The sequence below is a fragment of the Vulpes vulpes genome, chromosome 1 (assembly GCF_048418805.1).
Source record: "Vulpes vulpes isolate BD-2025 chromosome 1, VulVul3, whole genome shotgun sequence".
In the NCBI taxonomy this organism is placed as follows: domain Eukaryota; kingdom Metazoa; phylum Chordata; class Mammalia; order Carnivora; family Canidae; genus Vulpes; species Vulpes vulpes.
This window is the reverse complement of record NC_132780.1, coordinates 65,153,370-65,178,291: the sequence shown is the minus strand read 5'-3', so window position 1 is coordinate 65,178,291 and position 24,922 is coordinate 65,153,370. Positions and strand designations below refer to the sequence as shown.

At 43.3% G+C, this 24,922-nt stretch overlaps 1 protein-coding gene across 18 annotated transcripts in view; it reads right to left on the bottom strand.

The window, feature by feature from the left end:
• WDR27 (WD repeat domain 27) overlaps positions 1-24,922 on the bottom strand; it is a 235,284-nt gene that overhangs the window by 24,459 nt on the left and 185,903 nt on the right. For 8 of the 18 annotated variants that reach the window (XM_072765782.1, XM_072765839.1, XM_072765829.1 and 5 more), the window contains one exon: positions 20,739-20,952. The exons of the other annotated variants lie outside the window; for them this stretch is intronic. In XM_072765782.1, the coding sequence (XP_072621883.1) occupies positions 20,833-20,952 (120 nt within the window). In that variant the 3' untranslated portion in view covers positions 20,739-20,832. Of the gene's footprint in view, positions 1-20,738; positions 20,953-24,922 lie in introns of those variants that run through there. 18 annotated transcript variants of the gene reach the window in all.

Below are 24,922 nucleotides of genomic sequence, written 5' to 3'. Positions count from 1 at the left end.
CTGGAGAAGCAGGTGGCCCACACCAGACGGCTGTGGGGCCCCCAGCTAGGGTCTGCTGTCCCATCCAGAGCAATGTCGGGGTCAGTTGACATCGTGTGCAGGGGTGGGGTGGAGGGGGCAGCTATACAAACCCCCTCTCTGCACCTGGCCCTGGGCTGGGCGGGCCACAGAGGAAGGCCTGGACATCTTCCAGCTTGTCATGCATGTGCTCCAGAAACTTCCCAACACCCCTAGCCCATATGACAAAGTACCGCACACTGGGTGGCTGATGAACTACAAGCATTGTCACTCAGTCTGGGATGCACAGGACCAAGAGCAGCAGCCATGGCAGGAAGGGCATGGGGTGCTCCAGGCTCTCCTTGGGGCACAAAGAGTTCCCTGAGGGCCCTACCTCATGACCTAGTCACCTCCCAAAGGCGCCCCCTCCTGACACCAATACATCTGTCCATTGCAGAGCCCAGGTCAGGGTTTGGGGAGCCGTGAAGCCACACTGACTGTTAGACCTGAGTGTACATGCTGACATCGATGCTTGCCACAAGACTGCATCTGCCGTGCAGTCCCCATGGGCTCTGTGACCCCAGGCTGGGCTCACACACTGCGTTGTGCCTGCAGCTCCTTGCCGTCTACACCTCACACCCTGTCAGGAAATGTACCCCCAGATCCCCTCAGCTTTACACAAATCATTTTTTTCTTTTCTTACATATTGTTAGGTTCGAGATGTCCCAATAATATCTTTGGAGATGGATCGTCAATCTGTCAACAGCCTCCTGGGATGACATTTTTATGTTGATTGACACAGATGGGTCTTTGCTGTCATAAATATTAAGTGAGTCAAACATCAGAAAAGCAGAATAGGGACACCTGGGTGGCTCAGCAGCTAAGCATCTGCCTTTGGCTCAAGGTGTGATCCCAGGATCCGGGATCGAGTCCCACATCGGGCTCCCTGCAGAGAGCCTGCTTCTCCCCCTGTCCATATCTCTGCCACTCTCCGTGTGTCTCTCAAGAATAAATAAATACATCTTAAAAAAAAAAAAGAAATGCTAAAATAACAACTGCACCATTTCTGAGTGTTGGCAGCACAGTGTGATGCCCTGCCTAAAACATGTCTCTATTGATAGTAATGATGATATTGAAATTAATACAGACACCCTGTCTTGGAAGAAGTCAAGCAGAGAAGCATCTAGGATTTCATTACTTGATTAAAACTTTAAGTCCCTTCCAGAGTTTCAGCATGATGATCACGATCACAGACTTGAGTCAAGACTTTGTTTTCACCACATATCTGCCATAGGATGCGAGGCGAGTCACCTCTCTCTACTTCCATTTGGGATCAATATCGGGATGACATTACCTAGTCAGGAGTCATTCGTGCTATTCTGTTCACGCCCCTAAAGCACCCACCAGAACCAGACGTGTGGGGCACCCTCAAAAACTTTAGAATTGTTGTAGGACCAAACAGATGAGGGACAGATACAGATAAAAATCTTCAATTTTCAGACCCAGTATACAATTTACATAATCCTGAGAGTAATGGACTAATGTTTACAGTTCAGATCTTACAATTCAGATCTGAGAATGTTTATTGTTTTGGAAGAAGAACTTAGTTCTTATTTCAAAGAAATGGCTAAAACAAAGTCATATTTCACATTGTAGCAAAACGTCACTTATTCACAAGTCCCCAAATAATCTTCCCCTCATGGACATATGTCAAACTTATTTTAAAGTGTCTCTTTAATTGGACTGTATCAGAGACAATGATAATAAACCACACACATCTGGGATAAAAAAATTAGTTTTATCTCCTCTAAATACCTCAGTCTGCAAAACACTGCTACAAATCTCATACTAATGACATCTTACAACATTAATAACCCTTTCTTAGAACATATCTTCAAACAACATAAAAATCACTTTCAGATGGCTGAGGCATTTCCATTTCCAAACCCTGAACAATTAGGAAAAGCAACAACATCCAGGGGATAAACACAGTAGCTCTTAGTCCTGAGAGTTTCATTTGAGTTTGGCTAGGAATTCAACCTGCAAAGGTCGGATCCTCATCCATGTAGGTGGAACACAAGCTGCATGTCCCCAGCTGTTTGTCCTGGGGTGCAGGTGCCCTTTGGGGGTGAAGACAGAGAAAGGCAGAGCCCTGACCACTCTGCCTAGAGGGCCAGGAGGGAGCTGTGAGAACCCTCAGGGGATGTGACTAACTCTTTCAGGGACAAATTGAGCAGAAAGGCATTTGGTTATATGGTTACTGTAATGTCCAAAGGAGCTGAACAACAAAAAAAGACTCTGGAGTCAGGAGAAGCAGAAGCCAGCACCCTGTCATCATCACCTGTGCCCGCCCCTGGGAACATTTTCTTTTTTCTTCTTTCTCTCAGGGAACCATGTGTTTCTAATTCTCAAGTCCACGCAGCCAGAAAAGAACAAAACAAACAAAACAAACAGCAGCAAAATCTCATCTCACTTAAGCTACTAGGCTTCAGCCACTGTTTCCTGCAGGTTCTAGTCTTACCATGAGGCCCAAAAAACTTCACACGTCCAGTTATCACTGCTCCTGTGATAACCATGTGTGTGGAAAGTTCCCAGAAAGGCAGTGAGACAGAAAGACAAACTACAAGGAACAGGGATGAGTTCTTTCCTTGAATAAAATCAGGACATCCATGACAGTGTGTGTATGCTGTCCACTGCAGCAGGGGTACTGACCTCACCACTGCTCTTGCAAAATCTAGGCTAGCGACTCCTCAAGGGACTCATGTTCTGAGGTTGGATGAGCCATGTTCATACATACAGTTGAGCTGCAGGAAAAGAGAGACAGGCCTGACAAAGGAACTGAAAGCCAGAGTGACAAGGTTATGACATCACTTTCTGCCCAGGGAAATCACAGTCAAAGCAAAGTGTGTGTATGCTAGGGGACATCCTGGGCTTTAGTCGCCATGTGAACATAGAAGGTGGGAACGTGAGGTCTCATGATAAAGGGAGTTGGGCCAAGAAAACCGACCAAAGTCTGAAGATACACACGTTTAGATTTGAGTGAAGCATGGAGAGGAAGGCCACTTTGATGCCAGGGAGACAAGATATCTCAGCCTGAGGTGAGGAAATCACCTCCAATACCATAACCAAGGGCAGCCCAGAGGGAATTTGCAGTTTTCGCTTATGCTATAGAATACAAGGAAATCCATATCAAGGAACTAACTAGAAAAAAAAAAAAAAAGGAGTCTCAGCTACTAATATTCCCAAAGCACCCATCAGAGCAAACCGAAGACCCCCTGAACCACTCCTCCACAAAAGCAGGACCCTCAGGGATAAGCTCTGCTGAAGGTCATCTCTGGACCTTTTCCTGAGAATTAGAGTTAGTGGACACAACATACAGCATAAATGGAGTGAGTACTGGACACCACAGACAACTACATGGTCTTCAGATCAGTAAGTTTAAAATGGCTAGGAATATAATAAAAGGATTAGCTGCTATAATAAAGAACTGTAAGATTGAAAACAATCACGGTGAAGCTAGAAATAAGAGTCAGTAAACATAAACTTTCAATTGATGAATTAAGAGCTGACTAGGAACAGCTGAAGAGAGAATTTATGAACTGGAAGACAGGTGTGAAGAAATCAGTCAGAATGCAGCTCAGAGTTGAAAGGATGAAAAATGTGAAGGAGACTTTAGACAACAGACTGAGTGTAAATATTCATTTAAAAGGAGTTACAGGAGGAGAGAACAATGAGATTTGAAAACACAGAATATTTGAAGGGATAATAACTAGAATTATCCAGAATTAAGGAAAAATTGTATAGTTATTGAGGAAACACATGAGCTCTAGGACAGATAAATAATAATAACCCACAACTAAATTTACATTAAGTCTCCAGAACAGTACACACAATAATCCTTCTCAACTGGTGGCCTCATTTTGAATCTTTATCACATGAAGTGGCCTTAGGTAAATACAAGCACCCACCCTCATTCACAGAGATTTGGTTTCAGTGAGAGCTGGTGAGGCACAAGGGTAACACTAAAACACAGGCCCTGGGGCACCTGGGTAGCTAAGGAAGTTAAGTGTCTGACTCTTGACGTCAGCTCAGGTCATGATCTCAGGGTCATAAGGTTGAGCCCCACATGCTCAGCATGGAGTCTGCTTGAGATTCTCTCTTCCTCTCCCTCTGCTCCTTCCACTTGTGTGCTCTCTCAATCTCTCTCTCTCTCTCTCTCTCAAATAAATAAATAAAATACAATAAAATAAATCTTTAAAACACAAAACAAAAACCCACAGAGGCCCTAAGTGACTGAGTTACAGCAAGAATCAAGGTCCATTTTTTTAACATATTACTCATTTTTCAGATTTAAATATTATACTGTCAGTTATTGACCATTGCCTTTGCCATCATGTCCTTCATTAAAAATAAATCTTTAATTTTAATGAAAATAAATTCATCAAATTTTGTCTCGTTTTTTGTACAAGTTTTTTCAAGTTTTATGAAGTCTTTCCAAAGCATAGGTCATAAACCTATTCTACCTTTTCCCCTATTTATTTATAGTTTTACCTTTCACATTTAGATATTTAAATCATTAGATGTGTGAATGTTTAAATAGAAATATGATTTCACCTTTTCTCACTATAGAGATCCAATTTTCCCTAAACATTATACCAAAAAATCCATATGTTCCCCAGGGTTTTATGGTACCTTATTACTATGTATTGAGTTCCCAAATATACATGGATCTATCTCTGAATTCTCAATTATACTCTTTTGGCTTTATTTTAGTTCTTGAACCAATGCTGCATTATTTTTTATTTATGTAGTTTGTGTGTCTTAATATCTTAATATTAATTAATATCTCAATGTCTTAATATCTTAATATCTCTGATAGAGAAAATATAAAGTTGACTTAGCCTTTTATGGATCTTTTTTATATAATAAATATTTTTTGGAATAAGTTTATTGAATCTTGCTGGAATTTTGATTAAGATTGCAATAGATTTATAAATTGGCGAAGTATTGGCATTCTTATATTAAGTCGTAACTTAAATTATGAAAGGATATATAGTGATCCAAAGGGGCACCTGCACACCAATGTCCGTAACAGCAATGTCCACAATAGCCAAACTGTGGAAGGAGCTGGGATATCCTTTGACAGATGAATGGATAAAGATCTGTTATATATAGATATAGATATAGATATAGATATAGATATAGATATATAGATATAGATATATAGATATAGATCATACATTTATTATATTAATTATATATATTAATTATATATATGAATATTAGCCATCAGAAGGGGTAAATACCATTTATATCAATGTGGATGGAACTGGAGGGTATAATGCTGAGTGAAATAAGTCAATTGGAGAAAGACAATTATTATATGGTTTCACTCATACAGAGAATTAAAGAAACAGCATAGAGAATCATAGGGGAAGGGAGGGGAAATTGAATGGGAAGAAATCAAAGAGGGAGACAAATCATGAAAGACTGTTAACTCTAGGGAACAAAATGAGGGCTGTTCAATGGGTAACTGGGTTATGGGTATTAAGGAGGGCAGTGTGTGTTATATACAACTGATGAATTCTTGAATACTACATTCTAAACCAATGATGTACCATATGTTGGCTAATTGACTTTAAATTTTAAAAAAATTTTAAAAAGAAAGGATATGTAATACCATTCAGATCTTCTATGCACTTTATTAGAGCTTTAAAGTTTTCTCCATAATTATTCCTTCTTCTTAGTTAAGCTTTAGCTGCTTTTAAATGTTATTTGTTATAATAAAGGAAATCTTATTTTTATTTTAATTTCAGTTAGTTATTACTAGTATGTTGATTGTTGTAACTAGATATTACATGCAGCAACCTTACTGAAACCTTGTTGAATTATGTTACTTCTAAAAACTTAATGATTCTGTTAGTTTTTCCAATTAAATGAATCAAATAATCTGCAAATAATGAGTTTTGTCTCTCCTCTTTCAAGCATTTTACTCCCATTTGTTTCTCTGTGATTTATTGATCAGAATCTCCAATATTACATTAGAAGGAGGTGAGAGTAGCTATCCTGTCACATGCCTAATCTTAAAGAGAATGCATGTAAAATCTAGTAAGTATAATATTTTTCTATAAATATTGATATATACCTTTATCAGATCGAGAATCTCTTTCCTATTCCTACTTTGATATAGTGTCCCTCTTCATCTCTTATTATAGTCTTTGGGATAAACTTTAATTTATCTGATATAAGGATGGCTACCCCTGCTTTCTTTTGAGGGACACTATATCATACTGAAAGGATCTATCCAACAAGAGAACCTAACAATCATGAATATTTATGCCCCTAATGTGGGAGCTGCCAAGTATATCAATCAATTAATAACCAAAGTTAAGACATACTTATATAATAATACACTTATACCTGGTGACTTGAATGAAGCGCTTTCTACAATCGACAGGTGTTCTAAGCACAACATCTCCAAAGAAACAAGAGCTTTAAATGATACACTGGACCAGATGGATTTCACAGATATTTACAGAACTTTACATCCAAACCCAACTAAAACACATTCTTCTCAAGTGCACATGGGACTTTCTCCAGAATAGACCACATTCTAGGTCACAAGTCAGGTCTTAACCAATACCAAAATATTGGGATCGTCCCCTGCATATTTTCAGACCATAATGCTTTGAAATTAGAACTAAATCACAAGAAGAAGTTTGGAAGGATTTCAAACACGTGGAAGTTAAGGACCATCTTGCTGAAAGATGAAAGGGTCAACCAGGAAATTAGTGAAGAATTAAAAAGATTCATGGAAACTAATGAGAATGAAGATACAACCGTCCAGAATCTTTGGGATACAGCAAAAGCAGTCCTGAGGGGGAAATACATCGCAATACAAGCGTCCATCCAAAAAATGGAAAGAACTCAAATGCAAAAGCTCACCTTGCACCTAAAGGAGCTGGAGAAAAAACAGCAAATAGATCTTACACCCAGCAGAAGAAGAGAGTTAATAAATATTCCAGCAGAACTCAATGAAATAGAGACCAAAAGAACTGTGGAACATATTAATAAAACCAGGAGTTGGTTCTTTGAAAGAATTAATAAGATAGATAAACCATTAGCCAGCCTTATTAAAAAGAAGAAAGAAAAGACTCAAATTAATAAAATCATGAATGATAAGGGAGAGATCACCACCAATACCAAGGAAGTATTCCTACTTTGTTAGATTTCCTTTTAATCCTAAACATTAATGGATTTAAATGCTTTTTCTGCATCTCCTGAGATAACACAAAATATTTTCTCTTTATCAAAGTAGTGAATTAAGTCATTAGATTTTCCAATGTTGGACCAATCTTGCACTTAGAAATCAAATCCTACTTAATCAAAAAGCTTTTTTTAAAGATTTTATTTATTTAAGAGTGAGAGATGTATGCGTGTACACACAAGCAAGGGAAAAGGGTAGAGGGAGAGGGAGAAGCAGACTCCCTGCTGAGCAGGGAGCCTGATATGAGACTCAATCATAGCACTCTGGGATTATGACCTGAGCTGAAGGCAGACTTTTAACTGACTGAACCACCCAGGTGCCCTTAAAGTGCATTTTTAAGTGCACAGCTGAATTCATTTGGCCATGTTCTATTTAGAATTCACATAGTTTTGTCCATAACTGAAATAGGCATATAGTCACATTTTGCATTTATTTAGCTGGTGTTAGCTGGTGTTAGAATAAAAAAATACCTCACTCTCATTGTGAAACAAGGAAAATTCTTTTTTTTAAGATTTTATTTATTTATTCATGAGAGAGAGAGAGAGAGAAAGAGAGAGAGAGAGAGAGGCAGAGACACAGGCAGAGGGAGAAGCAGGCTCCATGCAGGGAGCCTGACATGGGACTCAATTCCGGGTCCTGTGCTGAAGGCGGCATTAAACCCTGAGCCACCCAGGCTGCCCAAAACAAGGGGAATTCTTATACATTCAGTGCTAGTGGAAGATAAAAAGGCCATTTTGGCAGTTCCTTATAAAATAAGACATACATTTCATATACCACCCAGAAATCCCAAATGTAAGTTATTTATCCAAAAAAAAAACGAAAAACATGCATTGGCACAAAGAGGTGTCCATGAATGTTTCTGTAACTTTACTCATAATACATAAAAGCTGGAAACAAGCAAAACTTCCACAAATTGGTGAATGTATGAACAAATGTGAAACCATATGATGAAACAAACTATTGATACATGCAACAATACAAAATGTCTCATAACCATTATCCTACATGAAAGAATAAAAACACTAAATATCTAGTGTGTTATTCAAAATGTATGACTTCCTGAAAAGACATAAGGAACAGAAATCAAATCAGTGGCTGGAATGGGAAGAAAAAGTTTACTACAAAGGGACTCACAAGACCCCGGTGAGGGGATATTTCCCATCCTGGTTCTGGAGAGACTTGATATCTGGTGGGAGACACCTCCCTCTTGACTGTGGTGAAGGTTGTATGGCTGTATCCATCCATTAATTATTGTTTAATTTTATACCACATAGAATGGACTTTATGTAAACTATCAGTAAACCATAATTTTAAAAATATAATAAATGCTACCATATGTTAGACTAAATGAAGTAGATAATGGGAATTGTCCAAGATTATTTAAATTATATAAAAATACCAATTGGCTATAAAAAATATATAAACCTTTTTGTTGTAAGCCATGTGGTCTGCAAATAACAATGTACCTCAGGTAAGTGAGACTTGCTGCTTCTTTTTTTTTTTCCTTCAGGATGTCCATATATTGTATTCACTTTGCTTTTTAAAAAATGACTAGAACAGTCCTCCAGTAGATTTTTTTTTTTCAATGTTTAAATCTTTAATTTTATTGGCCATTTTCAGTTTTCATTTTTGAATTGTCTGTTAACATAGCTGACCAGCTTTTTTTCCCTATTAATCTAAATAGTACTATTATTAATAACATTAATCATTTTTCATGTCTGTCCAAATTAGCTCTTACTTTATAATTTGTCTTCATAAATTTGTTTATAATATTTTTGACATTAACATGCCTAAATTTTAAACTCTTGTCAATGATAATGCTATATGGTATACTATGCATAATCATAAATATTATATCAAAGTTAAAGTGCTTCTCCTATCAGTTTCCAATTCTTTCTCCCTGATAATAATTATTCATTTTGACTAAAAACTGTTACTGTTATAAATCTTTTTGGGGAATAAAATAAATAAGAACAATAAAAACAAAACAAAAGCACAGCAATGTAACTACATACATTATACAAGAAAACATCCACAATTTTCAAATACATTTAATTTACATTTAATTTAAATTTACTATTTTACTATATATTTTCTATTCTTTTCCCAGATTTATTTTTTTATTATTTTTATTTCTTTAATTTAAATTCAATTAATTAACATATAGTATATTATTAGTTTCAGAAGTAGAGTTCAGTGATTCATCAGTCTTATATAACACCCAGTGCTCATCATATCAAGTGCCCTCTCAATGCCCATCCCCCAGTTAGCCCATGCCCTCACCTCCTTCCCTTCCAGTGACCCTCAGTTTGTTCCCTATGATTAAGAGTCTCTTATGGTTTGTCTCTGTCTCTGATTTCATCTTGTTCTATTTTTTCCTCTCTTCTCCTGTGTTCATTTGTTTTGTTTCTTAAATTCCATATATATGAGTGAGATCATATGATAATTATCTTTCTCTGACTAAATCACTTAGCATAATAACTTCTAGTTCTATACAAGTCATTGCAAATGGCAAGATCTCATCTTTTCTAATAACTAATATTCCACTATATTTATATATACCACATCTTTATCCATTCGTCAGTCAGTGGATATCTGGGCTCTTTCCACAATTTGGTTATTATTGATAATGTTGCTATAAACATCAGGGTGCCTTAGAATCTGTATCTTTTTATCCTTTAGGTAGTACTTAGTAGTGCAAATGCTGGGTCATAGAGTAGCTCTATTTTTAACTTTTTGAGGAAACGCCATACTATTTTCCAGAGTGGCTGCACTAGTTTGCATTCCCACCAATAGTGTAAGAGGGTTCCCCTTTCTCCACAACCTTGCCAACACCTGTTGTTTCTGTCTTGTTAATTTTAGCCATTCTCACTGGTGTGAGTTGGTGTCTCATTGTGGCTTTGATTTGTATTTCCCTGATGCCGAGTGATGTCTGTTGGCATCTATATGTCTTCTTTGCAGAAATGTCTGTTCATGGTGATACTTGCTGCTATAGTAATACTTCATTTGAAGAATTAAGAGCATACGTCATAAGCCTGATTTTATAAAACTCGAGGTGTTTGCACATGTAACACATAATAGACTGCTTTTCCGTAGCACACACTTTATGTTCACATAATAGACAAATCCTGAAAAATGATTAATAAGCCATTAATGGAAACCATTTGGTTTCCATTTCCAGCAGGAACTGAAGAATACAGGAAGAACAAGACAGACATTCTGGGCTGTAGATCCACTCGTCCTCCCTGCATGTCGAATATGGATTCCAGCTTCAAATGTGGATTCCAACAGTTGCCAAACTTCTGAATGTTTGCTAGCAGTCCTCAACCCTCACACAGCCTCCACATGTTCTGATTTCCTCTTCTTGGTGTTTCCACAGGCAGGGAGACCTCTTCTTTATTCACAGAAGGCCACCTTCCCAGTGTACAATGGGTAGGGCAGATCATGCAGCTCTGCCTACAAAATTTTTTTATCTTAACAGGTCTGAACATAGACACTTTTTTCCAAATTCAAGATTCTCTAGAACCTTCATACTTTCCCCATTCCCCATGCAAAATGTATGTGGCCCATCAGTAGTAAAGACAGTAAAGCACAGCACTCAGCACAACTTGGAGCAGGCCATTCGCCAGCTGTGTCATCTTGCTGACACTATCGTGACCTCACATGCCTCATCTCCATCTTAAAATGAGGATTATAACAGCATCCACCTCAGGCAACCTATCTGACAGCTACATTAGTTAACAGTCTTAAAACTCCACCAGCATATAGTAAATACTATTTTTACAATGTAAAAATCACCCTCCCCCATGACAACCAGGAATACCTCCCCTCCACTCAGAGTAGAATGTGAGAAGATGCCATTTCTAGCACCAGGCCTTGTAGGTGCACTCCATACACATCCTCAAGGAAAAAAGAAAACATTCATAGAGAGAAGGAGCACCAGGTTGAAAACTCAAGGTGAAGTCACCAAACCTGGTTGTGTTGGAGGTCAAGGCAAGGCCGACCCACACTTCTGAGTCTCCTGGGGGGAGACTGGCAAACCTGCTCACAGAGGGTCAGAGCCCTGTCCCAGTCTCATCCCTACCACTAGAGGCAATAGGGAAATTACAGGAAATCTTGGAATTTCTACAGCTCCTGTGACTGGAGATGGCCGTCTTCATGGATGCTTCATCTAGCACAATAAGTGTGAAGGAGATAAAACCCAGCTGTGCCATTGGAATGAAGAGAGAAATTCATGTCTTCGTTAATTGTGATGGACTTGGATTCCTGCCAGATGAGAACATGTGTTTGTGCATGGACAAGTCAGCTGCCAGACTCTCTGCTCCAAAGGTCGCCAGGATTTGCCCTTTTGCGTGCTTGGAGAGCTCACTGTAGTGGATGGGGGGAAAGGTCTGGAATTTCTGCACAAAGAAATTACTACTTGGCCCCTCATTCATCAAAAGAGGAAATTTAGAAACAAGGAGACTGAATTTCTTCCTAAAACAGAATTTTAACATGCTATTCAATGCTACTCTTCTTAGCCACCTACTTCAAATATGATTCTGAGCAGCAGGAGCATTAAGATATCTCACTGGTCTGTGGCCATGTATATTGGCTTTCCTTGCATGCACGGCATAACGTGTTGGTTTTGATCTTGCCTGAGGATTAAACCTCCTTGTCCTAGGACATCTGTGAATTTTGATAACCGAAAGGAGGACGCTCCAGCTCTCCTTCTCTCTTTAACCTTGTAAATGAGACTTGGACACTAGTAGGGATAAGACCACCAAGAGCCTCACTGTGACTGCGGTGGGAAGGACACGGAGTCCCAAAGTGGACCAGTTACTGAGTAACCAGTGAGTCAGGCAACTTATCTGGTCCTATGCTTCAGAACATGGACTGACCTTTGCACATGCATGACACATACAGCAACACAAGTCACTTCATAGCAAAGATGATGCACAATGTATAAGACACACAGTGGACATGGGGTCACTCAGGTGGCTGGATCTGTCTCAGACCCTGACTTCCCTGTTGCCCAGCTTTCATGGGGTGATCTGGTCCTGAAGCTTAAGGAAAACCAATGTTGTGGCACTTGAGGCCACTGGATATGAAGCATTTTCACGCCCACATCATGCTCTGCAACTCCTTGATCAAACCCTTCCTAACTCCCCAAAATCTACTTCTATTGATACGCAGTCATTAATTTGAGTCCAGAGGTAAAGGTGATCTTAGAGGAAAAAACTAGTGTTGTTTTCTTTTGTTGGAGTCATTAATGTGGTCTGTGCAAAGCTGCAGGGCTGAAAGGGCCAGATCTGGGTGGGGACCCGTGTCCTGGGCCCCCGAACAGCTTCTCTGCCGCCCGCAGGCCCTCCAGTGAAGTCTTTCACTCAACAGGCTGCCCAAGGTCTGCCCCAGAAATGGGAATAGCACCTCACATGGGTGCTCAGCCCTGACTGAGGAGGAAGTGCAAAGATTCACCATAGATACAAAGCCTAAAACTAGTTGGTATTTAAAGTGTTCGTTTCACGAGCCAGCACGGCAGAAAACAATGCAGAATGCACCCTGCTGCCCCACGTCGGTTTGTTTCATGGATTTCAGAAAAACACAGCATCACATTGTGCCTCAGTCATCAGGCGGCCTCTCTGGAGAGGCCTTGGTGACATCAGACCAGAAAGCAGAGCCCCAGCCCCAGCCTACCGTCTCGGTTACTCTGGTTTCATGGGGGACAGCTGGCTCTTCCCAACTCCACTCCTGACCAATTAACTCAGAGCTTCCAGGCTGGGCAGACTGGCCCACTGTGCAGCCAAGACCAAGCTCTCCAAAGATTTCAGTTCAATAATTTCATTACTTCTCAAACATCCCTAGTCCAGGATAAATATTTCCTTTGTTTAAATTTGCCGAAGTCCAGGAGGAGACAGTGTCTGGCTTCTCCCCTAACTTGTCACAGTAATTGTCCTCTGCAAACTCCCTGCTAGCAGCGGCCCTGCCCCGTGTGCAGGTGGTGAGGCAGGTCCAGCCAGTTCCAGAGTCACCACTCTCCCAGGTGAGTCAGCGCTGAACTGCAAGCCCAGGGCACTGCTAATTCTGGAACCATCCCTCTGCACCGTTTGCACAAAGAGCAGGAGGGCAGGGGCACAGAGCATGAACTGCCCACACAGACTCAGTGGTATGTTTCCTCAGCACCAATGCTCTAGCCCAGGGCTCCCGGCAAGAATGGAACCAAGAAGTTGCATCCTTCTCAACCTCAAAACGTCCTCGTGTTGCAATGAGCATGGATTTAACCTGTGTGCTGCGGGCTCCCGCAGGAGCCGTTCACGATGATGCTTTCCACAAGTGGAGCGTACAGGCTCTGGGTGAGGCTTCTATAGCATGTCTGTTGGTCTCTGAGAAGCTCCAGGATTCTGCAGGATGAAGTCTACTTGTAGACATGCAAATATTCTCAAATAGCTGCTCTAAGGGTTGGAATGCAGGGATTTGAGGGTGTGGGGAAAGCCCAGCAGCAGTGTCACCAGGAATCCTGGGACCCCCTCCATGGAGCTGGATGCTGAGCACACATTTGCTTCTGTGTTTGAGAGGAAAGAATCTGCAAAAGTGCTAAAGTCTTTTCATGGAACAGGGAATTCTGCAACTTCCCTGCAGATGGGAGGAGGCCGCTGGCTGCAGTGTCAGTACCTGCCCTCTGCCTGCAAAGTGCACACCTCACATATTTTAGGGACACAGGCAGAAACCAAACAAGAAGCTGGTGAGGATTTCCCTTGTCACTCTCAGCATTTGGAGGGGCAGACCGTGTGCTTCGAGTAACTACAAGTACATGCAGAACGGTATCTCTGTCTCATCCTCTGCTTCTAAAGCCCCCTGGAGTATTGTCATGGCATAGAAATCTCCAGGGAATGAAGCACAATAACCCTGACCCACCAGAAACCCCACCTGTGTTGTTGACAGGGCCCAAGGTTAGGCGCTGACCTGCTAGATAGCGGATCCACCTTGAGGGCTGTTTTGGACGATCCACAGGTCACCACCCATGCACACACATGTGCACACACACACAATGCATATTGCATGGAAAACACTATATGGAGATAATTACACACATATTTTATCATGTAGAAAATCTGCTCAGTGTTACATACCCAGGGGCTTCTGTAAAAGGAGGAGAAGGTTACTGGACAGTACATGGGAATTTTAGATCCCCTGGGAAATGAATGCAGTTGGTGTGCAGTGGGCACCTGAGGACAGGCTGACCAACAGGAGATGGTGGCCATCTCCTCAAGGGTGAGCCACCAGAATTTTTACTAGGTTTTCTTAGACTAAGTGAAGTGAAATTCATGGCAATGACTGTAGAAGGTGCCTACTTTGGGGGTAGGGTGGAGAGTGGGTATATTTAAAACTTATTTTTTAGTTTACAAACTATATCTGAAATGTAAAGTCCCAAATTCCTAACCCCCTTACAGTTATATTATTCAATATCTAAAATGCAACTTGTAGCTAAGATCATTATTAGTCTATGCTTCAAGGCATCCCCTTTACTTCAAACATATAGATATTTTATATAAAATATAACAAGAGAAAAAGAATCTCACCTAGCCAGGCTCAAAACAAGATAGTTTCTCCACAAACAGAAATGAGAAAGAAGCACAAGCACATGCCTTGGGCCTCCTGGCCTGTGGCGGGATGATGGGACAGGAGCGCTCCACAGACAGCCTGGAGCCCAAGTGGTTGGTGCTGTGCACAGGGACCCCAGGTGCTCATGCTGGGGAACTGCCCCCTGGTGTCCTTCTACCATAGGCAGGAGACCCTGCAGGGGTCCCCAACAAATCTGGAAAGTCGTAGTAGCAAATTCCAAACCCAAGGAGAGAGAAGTAGAGAAAGAGAATGCTGGAGCATTTTTCTCAAATAAATATAAATTTGTAAATTAAAATTGTGAAATGCATATTTACATTGGATGCAAAGAAGGTAGACTGAATAACATGGTCTGAGAAATAATTCAAAAGAAGTATGCTCATAGTCCCCGGGGAGATGAATGGACGATCACCACATAAAACTAAGAAATCATTTTATAAATTGCAGTAAATGTGAAAGGACAAAATAACAGAACATTGCTTGCTTGGATGAAACACACTTGAAGAAAAGACTTGTTCATGAGAATATAACATCATGGGATCACCCAAAATTCCACTGAGAGACAAAATGGTATAAGGAACATGAAAGATCAGTTAAGATCCATGAATGAAACTTGGAGAGTTTAAAAACTTTACCGAATGACAAACATTATATGGTCTCATTCATTTGGGGAATATAAAAAATAGTGAAAGTGAATAAAGGGGAAAGGAGAAAAAATGAGTGGGAAATATCAGAAAGGGAGACAGAACATGAGAGACTCTGGGAAACGAACTGGGGGGGGGAGGTGGAAGGGGAGGTGGGCGGGGGTGGGGGTGACTGGGTGACAGGCACTGAGGGGGGCACTTGATGGGATGAGCACTGGGTGTTATTCTATATGTTGGCAAATTGAACACCAATAAAAGATAAATTTATATATATAAAAAAGAACTTTACTGAATGGAATCTGGATCACAACACTAATGGCTAGAAAAACAGTATCTGAAGCCCAAACAGATGTCAGATTCCTCATCGGCGATATTAGATATCAGACGGCGACACAGTGGAACATTCAGAGACATTTATGCTGAGATAAACTGCTGCTTCGGTGTGAAAACACAAAGACCAAGTGATATTATCACTTGATTTCAAAACTTTACTGGGAAAAGGTATCTTGAAAAAATGTATTCCAGCAAGATGAAAGAACCTAGAAGAAATGAGATTTTAGAGAAAACCAGTGACCAGAAGTTGACCAAGACCCCAAACAATGACGACAAGCTCTGGACGACATGCTCCCCACGCTTCATGCACCTGTGGAGCTCTTGTTCTTCTCTGGGAAACAGATATAGAAGAACTTCAGATATTTTTCATCAAAATTCATAGCTAAGTATTGGGGTGCCTGGGTGGCTTAGGTTATGATCCTGGGATCCTGGAATTGAGTTCTGTGTTGGGCTCCCTGCCCAGCCGGAGTCTGCTTCTCCCTCTCCTTCTCACTCATGCTGTCTCTCACTATCTCCATCACTATTTATGTCTCTCACTCTCAAATAAGTAAGTAAAATCTTAAAAAAAAAAAAAAATACAGAGCAGCCCCAGTGGTGCAGTGGTTTAGCGTGGCCTGCAGCCCAGGGCGTGATCCTAGAGACTCTGGATCGAGTCCCACATCAGGCTCTCTGCATGGAGCCTGCTTCTCCCTCTGCCTGTGTCTCTGCCTCTCTCTCTCTCTCTCTCTCTCTCTCTCTCTCTGCATCTCTATGAATAAATAAATAAAATCTTAAAAAAAAATTACAGCTAGTATATCAGTTACATATTAAGGGCAACAGTTACAATAAAATAGAAGTATAACCTCTAGCTTTCAGCCAACACTGGGAAAAATATTAAAAATCAACCTTGCAGAGATAGAAAAGGAAACAAAAGAATCAAAGGACCAGGATGAAAAACAGCAGAAATTCATTTGTAAAAGTCAGTGTGAATATTTCAGTAGTCCAGAAAATGGTGAATGTGTGAGGCCATCCAGCTGAAAGACAGCCAACTAGAACCTGAATTAAGAAAGTTAGTAGACAGGAAGAGCCCACCACATGTCAGCGCCCAGCAGCACAGGCAGGGCTGGTTTCACTCTGCTGCTGTGAGACAGAGGAATTACCATAGCTCCAAACCCTAAGCAGGAAAGAAAATGAGTGCATGGTAGTGCACAGAAGAATCCCCAGAAAGACCAGCAAGCACAGACTTGATGGCAGACAGTGTCCAGACGTCCAAAGCCACAGCTCGAAGCACGAGAAGGAGAACAAGGAGAGCAGATATGCAGGTGCACATTCTGCTTCACGTCGACAATAAATGTACAGAAATAATAGTGATGTCACGGGTTTGAAAACATCCACAAGTTTGATCCAACAGCGATGACGCAGCAGATGGTAAATGGAAACATAATTATATATGTTTTCCGGACACACATGGGAATTTCGTAAAAACTAAGCAGGAAGTAGGCCACTATCCTAGGCCTAGGTCATATGAATAATCATCTTTGGAAATAACTGATTAGAAGTCATATGTTTTAGGTGGAAGAAAAGCAATCACTGAGAAGAAAGGAAATTATAATGGAAATTTTAAATAGTTAAAATTCAATTTAAACTAAAGTGCTTCGTGTCAAAACCCATCAGCTAAAACTAAGCTGGTACTTTGAGAGAAATTTGCATCTTTAAATGCAAACACAAAGAAAAAAGAAGTATGAAAATAAATCAGTGAAATATTCAACTCAATAAGCTGGAGAAGTGTGAATGAATGATACTAAATAAACACAGAAGAAGGAAACAAGACAAGAACAAGCAGTAGGAGTGGGAGAAACTCCAGTGAGGACTAGGTGAGGACTAGCATTGAATGAACAGAGGATCGCTAATCTTTCTTGTTTATTATTATATGGGGGAAAGGAGCAACAAGGTGCAGTTTTTCTTTTTCATTTTTTTTAAAGATTTTATTTATTTATTTATTTATTTGAGAGAGTCAGAGACATCACCCGAGCCGGGGGCGGGGGGGGGGGGGCGGCAGGCAGAGGCAGAGGGGGAAGCAAGACTCCTCATCGAACAGGGAGCCCAACTCGGGGCTCGATTCCACGACCCTGGATCATGATCTGAGCCGAAGGCAGACGCTTCACTGACAGAGTGACCCAGGTGCCCTTTTTTCATTTTTTTTTAAAGATTTTATTTATTCGTGAGAGACACACAGAGAGAGGCAGAGACACAGGCAGAGGGAGAAGCAGGCTCCATGCAGGGAGCCCTTCGTGGATTCGATCCTGGGTCTCCAGAATCCCACCCTGGGCTGAAGACAGGTGCTCAACCACTGAGTCACCCAGGGATTCCCCCCCCCTTTTTCATTTTTAATCATCTAATCCAAACACAAACAAATGACTTTTTCAATTTCATTGTCACTGTGCATTTTTTTAAGTAAAGTGAAAGTTTATTTTTTATTTTTTAATAATAAATTTATTTTTATTGGTGTTCAATTTGCCAACATACAGCATAACACCCAGTGCTCATCCCATCAAGTGCCCACCTCAGTGCCTGCCACCCAGTCACCCCCACCCCCCGCCCACCTCCCCTTCCACCACCCCTAGTTTGTTTCCCAGAGTTAGGAGTCTTCCATGTTCTGTCTCCCTTTCTGATATTTCCCACTCATTTTTTCTACTTTTCCCTTTATTCCCTTTCACTATTATTTATATTCCCCAAATGAATGTGACCATATAATGTTTGTCCTTCTCAGATTGACTAATACCCACCATTTGCTTTGACGTGGATGGAACTGGAGGGTATTACGCTGAGTGAAATAAGTCAATCGGAGAAGGACAATCACTGCATTTTTAATCATGCTGGAGATTAGTCTATGCAGCAAGACTCTGAACAAACAGGGGATCACCGTATCTTACTTGGAATATGAAAAAGAAAACTAAGCTGTTTCTTTCTTTTTTTAAGATTTTATTTATTTATTCATGAGAGACACAGAGAGAGAGAGGCAGAGACACAGGCAGAGGGAGAAGCAGGTTCCGTGCAGGGAGCCCGATGTGGGGACTGGATCCCAGGACCCCAGGATCATGCCCTGAGCCGAAGGTAGACGCTCAACCACTGAGCCACCCAGGCATCCCCTAAGCTGTTTCTGAGTCGTGGTTCCACTTGGTTCCACGTGGTAACTTGGGCAAGATACGTCACTTCAGGGATCTCATGACAAGTGGTGAGAATATGCCTCTCCTGTTATGTGTGCGAGGTGCCCTTAATGAGTTCTCAGTAAGTGTCGGTGGAAACAAAATGAAGAATGGCAGGGTTTAGTCATAGGGATTAAAATTCCATCCTGGAGAATTAGCCAAGCTGGTGATACGCACATGAATCACCAAAAATGTGCTTCCCTGGATTCTTGTATCTGTTGCAACACAGGCTTCCATCTGCTCCTCTCTGAGCAGAAAGGTGTGCCGGGCAGAGCCCATGCCCAGGGCGGCTTCTGCACGGCAGACTCAGCTGCACTTGGTTCCGGTTGCTTCCTGAGTGGCTGACTCAACCCGCGCCCCAGGGTGGCCCATGCTGAATGGGGTGGATGTGCCACAAATGTCTTGGAATGTCATCCAGAAAGAAATTCAAGGACGGTGCCGTTGAACGTGGAGTCATTTGTAACGCGCACCACACCCAGACCACGACACGCCCCAATCCCACAGCCCGGCACCACGGGCCGGGGAAACATCCATCAGAGGACGCATCGGAAAAAGCCTTGAGCACTGAGCCTCCGTGGCCCGGACAGCTGAGGAAGACACTGCCAGCAGTCGGGCTCCCCGCGTCCCCGGCGGGGCCGGAGCCAGGCTCACAGGGCTCAGAGGTCACGGCCCTGATCACAAGCCGGCCAGGCAGCTGACTGACCACAGAGGCTCCCGCCCCAACACCCGTGCTGGCCCAGTTCAGGCCTCAGGCCCTGGCCCCCGAGAGCAGCCTGGCTGGGGCAGCAGCCTGGCCCTGGGGACACCCTGGCTCCTCTCTGCTCCTGCCTGGGCTGGGAGCACATGCTCCGCAGCTGGCAGCTGCCCACACTGGCTCCCTGCTCAGCAGGACTGAGGCTGTCATAGGGGAGGAGGCTGGAGTCCTCCGTGCAAAACTTCACAAAAGCCAAGAAAAAGCAGTATCGCATCCGTGGGGGAAGTGCCGCGATCTCATTGCCAGACTATAACCTGGCAGTTGGTTTCCTATAATCCCCACATGGCCTGTGTGGCTACACGACTCTGGGAAAATTGTGGAGTGGTGCTTTAGGTGCTCAGCACAGAGGCCCTGAGAGTGAGCATGCTGTTGCCACTGCGTAGCGCTCCCTCCCACCTCAGGGCCCCAGGACACCGCCCCGTCTGACCTGGGTCACACCAGCTGCACTCTGAGCATGCGTCCCTCTGTGCAGAGTACACACTGGCCTATGGCCACGAGGGCCCCGTGCAAACAGCATCTGGGGACAGACAAGCAGGGCCTCCAGGGGCGAGCCTCTGAGCTGGCAGGTGGGGGAGCAAACCCCACCAGGGCCCAGGAGGCCACCCCACCCTCACCTGCGCTTGTCCACGGCTCTCACGGAAGCCTCTCTCCTCCAAGGGAAAGTGTGCTGTACGCAGCTGTCCCTGAAGCTAGGGAAAGGCTGCAGGATGGGGCGGGAAGCTGTTCCATCTGTGCAGACAGTGGATACCAGTGGGCCTCCCCGGCCTCGTCCGCTGTGGTCTCCCTTGTCTGTGCAGTGGAAAGGGCCCCCAGCTGCTCCATCCAGGCAGCCACATACAGCACCGCCCCGGGTCTGTGGCTCTGAGCGGGACACTCACAGAGACTCTGCTTCACATGTTTTGGGGACCAGAAATCTGTCCCTTACCCTGTGCCACAGAGCTTGGGCATCTGGGCTTCCACGTGTCCTAGAATTTCTGCCAGCAGGGCTCTGGGCTGGAATCTGCCGACGGAAGCACTGGGGTGGGAGACAGAAGCTCTGGTTGCTCCTGCAATTCAGCAAGCAACGGCATGATCACACCCACTCCGCATGCGGGAGGGAGCTGAAATCCCCCCATGATTCACCAAGATGCCTGCATCTTGCTGCCAGTCAGCAGTCACGCCCACCGCATCCACCTGCAGACAGAGGCAGAGGGGCCCAGCTGGGCTCGAGCTCATCCTGGACCAGTAGGTCCCCGCAGCGTCCCCAGGGCAACAGAGCCAGCCAGGCAAACCACACGCTGGTACAAATAAATAGCTGTCATTCAAAGCCTCAGATTTCCAGGGTGGTTCCTTACGGTTGCTTTTTCCTAGCAATAGCTGACCGACACCTACTCCCAACATGTAACAGAGCAATTGTGCCGGGTATGGTGCCAAAATAAACAATATTCCTTATGCCACAAATCCAACCATCAGCATAATACAGGAAGAAGGAAGTTATTGCTCAAGGATATTTATAAAAACCAAAGTGGCCAACCCAAGAAAATGCAGTGAGCTTTATGACAAGCAGTAGCCAAAATACAGGAGGACGGATAAAGAAAGACTCTCCTCAGGAGCTGTAACATACATTTGGACATTCTACTTAGGTGAATCTCAACTAACGGGGTCTCAGCTGGGCCTTTATCTTACCAGGTCCTGTTGAGAAGCACGGGTAACACCATTTGCTTCAACGTGGATGGAACTGGAGGGTATTATGCTGAGTGAAGTAAGTCAGTCGGAGAAGGACAAACATTATATGTTCTCATTCATTTGGGGAATATAAATAATAGTGAAAGGGAATACAAGGGAAGGGAGAAGAAATGTGTGGGAAATATCAGGAAGGGAGACAGAACATGAAGACTCCTAACTCTGGGAAACGAACTAGGGGTGGTGGAAGGGGAGGAGGGCAGGGGGTGGGGATTAATGGGTGACGGGCACTGAGGGGGGCACTTGACGGGATGAGCACTGGGTGTTATTCTGTATGTTGGTAAATTGAACACCAATAAAAAATTAATTTAATAAAAAAAAAGAAGCACGGGTAAAATGAAATTAGGATTTTTGAAGTTGTCTAATCAGTGACCACCAGGAGCCTAAACACGGCCCTGCCTGGTAGGCACAAGCTGGAGAATCACAACTGCTGGCCACTCCCACGAGCTGGCTAAGGAGGGCAGTCAGTGGAGCAGCACCTTCCATTTACTTGGATTTGGGGTCCAGTTATTCCAGAAGGTTCTCTGTAAATTAGGCAGAGCTAAACAGCCTGACACGTGCCGACGTCTAAACCCACGCACAGGACCAGACCATCCCAACATGACCACCAGCCATCCGGACAGTCGATCACACCAGGAGCTCAGGGGTAGGGGACGGATGGGTGAGTGAGGGGTCCCAGGGAGGAGAAATGGTGGTATGAGCATGCGGCACGTACAGAGAAGGTAACATGGACGTGGCTGGGCTCTCCCTCACTGTAGACAGGATCTAGGCCTCTTAGAACCCTCGCTGTATGAATACAGGAGACGACAGGACAAGACCTCAGACTCATTTGTCACTGAGACTAAAGTTCAACAGCGCCCTAGAACATGGCCTGTCCACCCTGCACTCAGTTCCCTACAGCTGGCAGGAAAGTTTCATGGCTCAATCCAACACCAGTTTAGCACCTACAGCTCTGTGGGTCACAAGTCCCAAACGGGTCCCACTGGGCTAGGATCAAGGTGTTAGCAGGGCCGTGTTCCCACTTCTAGGCTGATGCAGCCCCTGGCCCACGGCCCCTTCTCTGTCTGTGAAGCCAATCACATCACACCTTTCTCTGACTCTTCGGCCCATCTCTCAAGGCCCTTTGATTAGACTGGGCCCGCCTGCATAGCAGGACTGTCTCCCTTGCAAGGTCAGGTGATTGGCAGCCCTAATTCCATCTGCCTCAACTGCCCATCACCATGCAAAGTCACATATTCATGGGTTCTGAGGATCTGGGTGTGAACACCATTGGGGCCACTGCTTTGCCCATTCTTGGGGGGCAGCTAAGAACTGAGTGGGTAGGGAGGCTAGCTGGAAATAGAGCTGTATCTTTTATAGGCTCCGAACATTTTGGCAGGACTCCCTGAAACACCGGTGGCAAATCCCATGAAATGTCCACCTAGTCAAAATGAAGATCAGGTGATCATCACACGTCACAGGCAAACACCTGACAGGTCTGCCCCCCATGTCCTTGAAAAAGATGCCCCTTGGCCGTGCTGTGAACACAGCAAATGGGATGTAGGAGATGGGCTGGAAATACTGGGATGTCTGGTTAGTGAGCTTCTCAAGCCTCCAGAAGCCTACGAGTGCAGAGGTTAATTCACAGAATGGGCTCAGACCCAGGGGGTGAAGAAGACTCAGAGGCTGTGCAGCAGGTGCCAGGGGGTAACTGCGTGGACAAGACCCATTAGGTCAGGGTGCAGAGCTGCAGATACCAGGATGAGCCTCGCTGTGGACTGCATACATACTTCTGGGAAGAGCAGGACTCTGTTCTCCAACCTTACAGCCTGCCATCTACTCATTCACTAATGCTCCTGTGCATGGGAGGAAGATGAGAGAGTCTAACTTGGGAAAAAAAGAGTGTCAGCTCAAAAAAAAAAAAAAAGAATGTCAGCTCAACCCCATGAGCTGCATGTTTCAGTGCATGTGGCGTGCTCACATTTTCAATGTGTGCTGTGATTTCCTAGGCCTGTCCAGTGTTCCCACAGCCACGTGAAATGGAAGAACCAATTCCCGATCAAACTCTGGTCATTAACACACTCTTTCACTGTCAGTTTAAACCTTGTCAATCAGGCTCTGCGCTTGCACAAGATTTTGGCCAATAAGCCCTAAAATTGAAAGCCAAATCGTCTATTTTTAATTCTGTCCTTATTTCCTTTTTTTTTTTCTTTTTTTATTATTTTTTAATTGGAGTTCAATTTGCCAACATATAGCACAACACCCAGTGCTCATCCCACCAAGCGCTCCCTCAATGCCCACCACCCCAGTCACCCCAACTCCCCGCCCACCTCCCCCTCCACCACCCCTTGTTCATTCATTTCCCAGAGTTAGGTGTCTCTCATGTTTTGTCACCCTCAGTGATATTTTCACTCATTTTCTCTCATTCCCCTCTATTCCCTTTCACTAATTTCTATATTTCCCAAATGAATGAGACCATATAATGTTTGTCCTTTTCCGACTGATTTACTTCACTCAACATAATACCCTCCAGGTCCCTCCACATCGAAGCAAATAGTGGGTATTCATCGTTTCTAATGGCTGAGTAATATTCCATTGTATACATAAACCACATCTTCTTTATCCATTCATCTTTTGATGGACACCGAGGCTCCTTCCACAGTTTGGCTATTGTGGACATTGCTGCTATAAACATCAGGGTGCAGGTGTCCCGGCGTTTCACTGCATCTGTATCTTTGGGGCAAATCCCCAGCAGTGCAATTGCTGGGTCGTAGGGCAGGTCTATTTTTAACTCTTTGCGGAACCTCCACACAGTTTTCCAGAGTGGCTGCACCAGTTCACATTCCCACCGACATTGCAAGAGGGTTCCCCTTTCTCCACATCCTCTCTAACATTTGTTGTTTCTTGTCTTATTTTCCCCATTCTCAATGGTATGAGGTGGTATCTCATTGTGGTTTTGATTTGTATTTCCCTGATGGTCAGTGATGGGGAGCATTTTCTCATGTGCTTGTTGGCCACCATCCCTATTTTCATTCAGCACAACACTGAGTTCGTATGTACTCAGATAAATATTTGTTCATAAGGGGGACAGAATTCTGGTCAAAAAGGTAGTAATAGGCCAAAATCATGCTAAAAACAGAGCTTTTAGGGGAAGTGTACTGACTGCAAAATTTACTTTGAATTGCATCCAGAATCGGATGGATTACTGAGTGGACAGTCGTGTGATAAAGCAAGAGTGGTAAGACGTCAGTGGTAGAAATCTAAATAATAGGAGCTCATCTGTTCACTGCAAAACTCTTCCAACTTTGTAGTATACAGAACATTTCAGAGTAATGTTGGGAAGCACAGTAGACCTCTCTCTTTGATGAGGACCTCTCATGTCACACGTGCTACATTATTTCAAGGCTTTTATGAAAATCAGTCATTTTAGGCAGTTGAGTTT